This window comes from Arachis stenosperma, chromosome 10 (assembly GCF_014773155.1).
Source record: "Arachis stenosperma cultivar V10309 chromosome 10, arast.V10309.gnm1.PFL2, whole genome shotgun sequence".
Classification (NCBI taxonomy): Eukaryota; Viridiplantae; Streptophyta; class Magnoliopsida; order Fabales; family Fabaceae; genus Arachis; species Arachis stenosperma.
In genome coordinates this window covers 81,932,792-81,940,387 of record NC_080386.1, presented here as the reverse complement: position 1 = coordinate 81,940,387, position 7,596 = coordinate 81,932,792, and the positions used below count along the sequence as shown (strand labels likewise).

The following is a 7,596-nucleotide window of genomic DNA, read 5'->3' as shown; positions in this document are numbered from 1 at the left end:
AAACGTCTTTCACAATCCTCTTTACCTCCTCCTCACCACACCATCTATCCTGAAACTTGAATCTTCTTTTGATATTTCAACAGGGGGTTTGAATCTAGGATTAAAGGAGTATGGTCCGAACCATTTTTTGTTTGTCTTCTAACCATAACCACCCCGTACCACTCTCTTCATGTCAAACTAGACAAGCAACGATCTAATCTTTCCTTTATTAACTCCTCACCAGCTTGTCTATTTGACCATGTGAACTCATGACCTATCATGCCAAGGTCTACTAATTGATTGTCATTAATAAAAGTATTAAAATTTTCAATTGAATTATCAGATCGAAAGATACCTCTTTATTTTTTTCATGGCTCTTGATTGCATTGAAGTCTCCTACTACCACCACCCTCCCTTCAAATTGTGTTAGACAAAAAGATATTTTATTGAATTGATCAAGCCTCCCCGTTTCATTCGTACTGAGGTAAACTCCTACCAACTCCCATTCCACGTTCTTACCCAGGTCTTTAACTACCGCAATCACCAAAAAGAAATTATATGAAAGTACTCTCACATTCACAAAGTCCTTTCAAGCTAGGACTAGTCCTCTTACAAAACCATTCGGATCAATAATAATGAAATTTTGATATCCATATGCTCTAATTTTTCTCTCTACATTTCGAGGTTGATTTTTTGTTTCACTATAAAAATTACCTCGGGAGAGTGGGGTTTGCACATCCCTTTAAGGTTATGGACTGTCAGGGGTCTCTCCAAACCCCGAATGTTCCATAAAAATACTCTCATGGCGAATTAGGTGCCATTGGACGGTTGGCACCCTCCACCATTTCCATAGAGAAAACTCCTTCTCCATTAGCTTCCATGATCTACTATCCCAATATAATCATCAACCTCATGAGCTCTCCTTTTATTACCACTAATATTTTCTGGTTCCACAAAATTTTTTCGGACCAGCTCTTCAATCTTTTGATTGTCAAGTATACTCCCTTGTTTACCATCATTCTGCTGATTTTCAGTTAGGATCCCCACTTCTTTTACTGCTGCCACGATATTTTTCTTCTGATTATTCACCATTGCTAGGCTGGGCAGAACTAAGGTCCCCTTAGATTGGTTCTCCTTGTCACCATGCAACTCCCCTCTGAGTTGGATTTTTGGTATACCGCCTTCCTTTTATTTTGTCTCTTATATTCAGCCTTAAGAAACCTTCAATCAAACAGTTTGGCATAGGTTTTTTCCTGCGTGTATTTTGATTGAGCTGATTCTTGCTATCACCGTTGTTCTTGTGATCTTCTTTAATCTCCACTCAAATTCTAATTTGGTTCGCTTTAATCCAGTTTTCCACTTTATTCTCCTTCAATCCATTCTCCTACGAATCAACTATGAGAAGTGGGCAAATTTTATGATTGTATCCTATTCTAGCACAATAGGGACAAACCATTCCAACTCAACCGTAGCGTAATACACTGAAAGTGAGATTTTGTCTGGGCCAGCAACCATGAGAATGTCTTTGATCAGCCTATTCTCCTCAATTTCCACCCTCACTTTTATAATGCATGCCTCTCTTCCTTTGACATCAAAGAGACCGACATCCAGCACTTTTCTTAGCCCTCCAGTTAATTTTTGAGCCACCTCTAGGGTTTTAAAACTTTTAGGCAAACCCCAAAATTGAATCCATAATGGGATTCGAGTAATTAATTGATCCTCCACCCATATACCGTCTGTCCATCGCTGAACATGCAATGCATAATCTTTAAAGAGTCAAGGAGAACCCCTTTCTATTCTCAATACACCCCATTCTCTATAAAAAAAGAATTGAAATTGAATCTTTCTAATTTTTACCACTCTAAATCTTTCTAGACGTTCCCATATTGTCCGTAGTGCACCATCCATGATACCAATAGAAAACAAATTTTCTGCAAAGATTTTACTGACCAAACTATTGTTACAAGAGCTGATCCCTATCCTTATGTCTTCCTCGTCCAGTTGGATCAAATTTCTATGTTCTTCATCGCTGTCTTATTCAGAGTCCTGCAGTCTAACGTGCATTTCATCCATGCAGAGAAGAAGTTGAAGAAAAGAAAGAAAAGAAAGGAAAAAAGAAGTTTGAATATGTGAAAAAAATTTGACAAAAATCAAATGTTGACTTAGATGGCACCGAAGTTTTGTTTTAAAAAAAAATCTTAGTAGAGCATTGTTAACCCTAAACGACATAATTATTTTTTTCAGTAATATGTTTGTTTTGTTTATTTTTTAAAATTTTAATTTTTTTGTGACTTTTTTAAAATTTTAATTAAAAATACTAAATTTATAATACTAACTTAAAAATACAATTAATAAATCAAACCAATAATATGCACTCCGGACTTGCTCTTCAAACAAGTAAGAATTTCTCTTAATTAACGACAATCGTACACCCAAACATACACATATGACATATCTTTGATTTGAATTTGAAAAACACGGCAGCGAACAGTGACGCTGTCCTCCACGTGGCACTCACCCACCAGTCACGACGCGCACTGCGCATCCCCTCACCCCACCACACCACAACCCAACCCGCTCTTTTTTGTCCTCAGTGACTCTCACTCCAAAGCCCTCCTCTCTCTCTCTCTCTCTCTCTCTCTCTCTCTCCAGAACCTTCCTTCAATCCACCATGCTCTGCTCCGCTCCGACCGCGAAGTCCGGTTCAACATGGCTCGACCGCCTCCGGTCCAGCAAAGGCATCCCCACCGGCGATGGCCTTGACCTCGATTCTTTCCTCCTCACCGCAGCTCACCACTCCCCTCGTTCACTCCAGGCCCGGTCCGATACCATCCCGGCCCGAGCCCGGCCCACCGAGGCCCATCACGAGCCACCAAGCATGACCGCCGTCCTCGCCGAGCTCTTCAACATGGGCGCCACCCTCACCCGAACCCTACCCTCCAAAAAATGCCCCAGGAAGCAAACCCACCCGAAATTCTTCCTCGCCAATTCTTCCCCAACAACCACCGCCGCCGCCACAACCACTACAGCCGCCGCCACCGCTATCCGCGCCACCAATTCCCTCAGGGCTAACGTGACAGCGGAAGAAGTAGCAGTAATAGAAGAAGAAGCGTTGGACCGCGGTGACGACGAAGATAACGAGTTGATGAAGGGTTTCACGAAGAGCGAGGTTACCATGATTGACACGAGCTTCCCTGGTTGGAAGGTGGACAAGTTGGTGTTCAGGAAAAACAATATTTGGAAAGTGAGGGAGAGAAAGCACAAGTCAAAATTTTTTACTAAGAAGAAGAAGAAAACCTCTGATGTTAATGGAATTGGGAGCTCCAAGTAAGATATCGTATGTATGGCCTTTTGCTTCCATGTTTTCTTGGCTAAATGTGTTTATGGTAGCATCTGCACCGTTATTGCATGCTGGGAAATTCATGGTAGCTTTATATTTTATGTTGGTTTTGGCTGATTGATGCATTTCTTATGCATAAGTTGTAGTGTTGGGAGTTCAGACATCAGAGTGATGTTCTCTGTGTCCTTATTTAATTGCTTCTTATGATTTCAGTTTGCCATTAGGAGAAGGTTTTAACTTTTAGTTAACTACTTGAATTTGAGTGAAAAATAAGATTGCACCTTCGAGTTAAATATGGAGAAATCTTGTAGTTTCTCTTACTCGTTTGCTATGATTTCATGCGATATTATAATTCTCTTAAGCTGGGTTTGCAATCTTTCTCATAAAAGTTTCCTCTATAAGCTGAGTTCTGTTTGTTGAATTGCGCCTTAAAAGGTTCATACTAAGTTAACGCCGTAGAAATGTAAGTGTTAACAGCTAAGACAGAATTGTAATATATCTAAATGCAGATTCCTGCAATGAATTTCTCTTGATATAACTATTTATAGTGTAATCTTTGTTGAATACCAATTTAAGTAGCATGTATCGCATCAATTGTGTTCTATTTTATGTGACCTTTGGATGCTGTTAGTGCTGAAATTGGTAAATTGTGCTTGGTTTGGCAAATATTTATTACAGCTAATGGATACCAATCAAACTCGATCCTATCTTCTAAGAGCTTTCTGTGTACAAACATGTGATGTTAGATAAAAGGCTTACGAGTCTTGTATTTTGGGTCAGAGTGCTTGTTGTAGGGCCAGCATGTTGAGCATTTTGTACTTCTCCTGTTCCTTTGGTTAAGAGAACATGTAATATAAGTGAGGGGGCGAATCTAATTTAAATAAATAGAGAAAGTGCCACTACTGGTTTATGAAGTGATTATGGCCTCCTAATCACCTTTTTGTTCAAGGTTGGCATGGGAATATGCAATTACTTGCTTTTGTTGTCCTCTCTTTCAAATGAATGTGATGATAATTCCTTCAAATATGTTTCAACTGTGTTGGTTGAGAAGAGAGAACACAACCTGTTAGCCATAAGTAAAATGAGAACAAAGTGGGCGAAGAAAAGGAAGAAAGACCATAATGTATAATTTTGTTGTTAGGAGACTCTGTTATGCATGCGCTTCTTACTTGCATTGAAGATAAAGCTTCTTAGCTGATAAGTTTTTATTTTTATTTTTGTTTCTTTTCAATTTTGGCTGTTAATTATTAATTTTAGAGTAATGATATTCCCATTCACGCCTCACTCTTTCCTTAAAAGCTGTTCTATATTTCATATTTGCCTAAACCTCTGTTAAAACTTTTTCAATGTGAGTTTATTCATGTTATTCAATGATCATACCCACTATGAAATAATAATTATCCTTAATATTAATCATTCATTGTTTCTTCTCATGGGAATTTCTTAGTCAATAATATTGTCAAATAAGTTATAACACCCATTGAATATTGCAATGAATCAGCTTGAACTATGCATGCATATCAACAAATGTTATCTGCTGTATACCATTCTGAATACTGTCACATGATTTACATTACATGATTATGTTCTTGGTTGTCAGATTGGTTGAGTATATCTTTTCTGTCCCTTTCAGCATTCTGAGAAAAATTGTCATAACTCATGTTTATTTATCCTTCAGTGTTTAATATCAAGCTATATTTCTGTTAATAATTGCTATCTATTTGTGTTTTTCTATTGAGGGGTTGCCTTGATAACAGACTTTGTAGGTTTCATATCAATGGTATCCTTAATATTGACTTCTACACGACACTAGTGACAAGCTATAACACTTTTCCTATTCATATTATTTGTGTTTTTAACCCCTTGCTTTTTTATATGATTGTTTTACCAAACCATGTTGCTTTACAGATACTGATGCAAGTATTTAACATGAGGAACTTAAATGTATGAAAATAATCCAATGATATATATTTAATTGAAGTTATTGATGTAAAGTGTAATGCTAAAATCTATAGCATTAGATTATCTTAGTGCATGAAACATCAAATTTGTTGTGGCGCATCATAGCATTGTCCATTACATGCTATGCCTTTTCCTTTTCGAAATAATTTGCAATAATCTCATCAGGATAACATTATATTTCCGCCATCGTTCTTATTTCTTCTGCTTCCATGTTCAGGGACAACGCAGTCAACATGAAACGAGAGAAGCCTATGAAAGACTCCCAAGGATATATTGCACATCATCTCTAAAAGAGGCAAGTGCACTTGTGGTTTCTGATTTTTTTTTTTTTAATTTTCTTCTTGAATTTCAATTATTTATTTAAGCTATTTTGGTAGGAAAAATTTTGAAGAGTAGGGAGTGGAACATTGACTGCAAATTTTGCCATCATGCCTTGCAGGTTTCTGGAAAAATTAAGAAAGGAAAAACAAGTCTCTGATTTTAATAAATGACGTTCCTTCTTAAAATAACAAAGGAAGCAGAACAAAGGTTAACAAATTTCAAGTTGGCTGCTGTAGGCTGCTTCTTTTTTGTGCTATTTCATTGATGAAGGCGCTACCGGTCTTCTATTAGCAATCATGAATGTATAAACAACTTTGTTTCCTCATGAAGAGAATTGCTTGGTGGTTTGACTGTTTGAGTCCCAATTGAGGTTCTAATGCAACCTTGTAATTTGTAAATGTTTCTTATATTTCCCTCTAACTTGCAACATTCTTTCTTCAATACATATGCAGTCTTCTCTTCTTTTCCCTTTCTTTGTTATTCAGATCTTTTATTGTCTCAGATTGAAGCTCATATCTTGGGATAACACTTGTAAATTTTTTAGATTTTTGCTAAACATTTTAAGGATGGGTTTAAATGACAAATTTAAAGGTTTTCGTTTCTCCTGTCTCTCTTTAGGTAGTCTTCTACTGCATGTTATTGATGGGTCATGGGTGTTTCCCTCCCATAATGGTCGATCTTAGATTGTCAAATTTTGGGGACTTTTCTTTCAGATCTTATTTAAATGTGTAATGTCTAATTGAAAGGTTAATAGTCAAATTAGTTCCTAGAAAATAATACATTTTTTAAATTCATTCTTGAAAAATTTTCTTAATCAAATTGGTTCTTCAAAAATTACGAATTAATTATATTTGTCCTTTGTCACTCTATTAATAATTTTCTTCAAAGATTGATGTTGTAAAACATTAATTGATAACATATATAATACTTGATATGTCTAATTGAATATTGACCAAATATGTTTATGAAAATTTATTTAGTCATTTTTTTCAATTATAAAAATTCTATTCTCAATATGACCTAGTGACTAAATTGATAGATTTTCGTAAACATATTTAGTTAACGTTCAATTGAACATATTATGTGTCACATGTAAGTTATCAGATAATATTTCACATCATTAATGTTAGGTACCAGACAAATGACACAGCAAAATATAGAGATGAAAAATTAAAAATTTGTATAAAATATAGAAACAATTGAATAACTTTCTTTGAGAATTACAACTTCTCTCTATTACAAGGAGATTACAATAACACTTTCTTGACAAAAGGAAAACACACTTCTCTCTATCATATATAGGAGAAAACTACTCAAAGAAATATTATGTTATTCTATCGGATAGCTTGATTGAAATGAATTAAAGAAAAACTCAATTTATAGGTGAGTCTCTTCAATATGAACCATTTGTCAATTAGAGGTATATAATTCTCTTTTTCAACCATTAAAATTCTAAGGTTATAAACTAAGATTGTTTATTACCTTTCATTTTATTTAGTTATTATTTATTTATTTATTTATTTATTTAGTTATTATTTATTTATTTATTTATTTAGTTATTATTTATTTATTTATTTTCTAAGGTTATAATTCTTCTCTTTTTCACAATCTCCCACTTAAAGCTAATTTTGATAAATTTTCAAAATTCATGTTGCTCATGTATTTCATAGGCCATATGAGGATCTACACCATTCAAACTTTTCTGTGTTGATTGGTTTTGTCATGACATTTGCTAGGTTATCTTTAGTGTGAATCTTCTGCATATCAACATTTCCTTCTTCTACTATCCCGAACAAAGTGATATTGTACTCCAATGTATTTTGTTCTTGAATGAAAGACAGGATTCCTTGCAATGTGCAAGGCACTCTGATTGTCACAATACACAGAAATCTTCTGTTGTTTGTGCCCGAGTTCTTCTATCAACCTTTGGATCCAAATAGCTTCCTTGCATGCTTGTGTAGCTGCCATATATTCAGCTTTTGTAGTAGATAAAG

The 7,596-nt window shown here is 35.4% G+C and overlaps 1 protein-coding gene across 2 annotated transcripts; it reads left to right on the top strand.

The window, feature by feature from the left end:
* The first annotated feature begins 2,440 nt into the window (after window positions 1–2,440).
* Window positions 2,441–6,325, top strand: LOC130954533 (uncharacterized). Of its 2 annotated transcripts, none has more exons than XR_009076334.1 (3): window positions 2,441–3,316; window positions 5,499–5,576; window positions 5,721–6,325. XR_009076334.1 is itself a non-coding variant. In XM_057881283.1 (3 exons), the coding sequence occupies exons 1-2, from the start codon at window positions 2,651–2,653 to the stop codon at window positions 5,569–5,571; spliced, it is 729 nt and encodes a 242-aa protein (XP_057737266.1). In that variant the 5' UTR covers window positions 2,442–2,650; the 3' UTR covers window positions 5,572–5,576; window positions 5,721–6,311. The 2 variants fall into 2 exon arrangements, 1 of the variants encoding a protein (XP_057737266.1); XM_057881283.1 differs by having other exon boundaries at window positions 2,442–3,306; window positions 5,721–6,311.
* The last annotated feature ends 1,271 nt before the right edge of the window (window positions 6,326–7,596 follow it).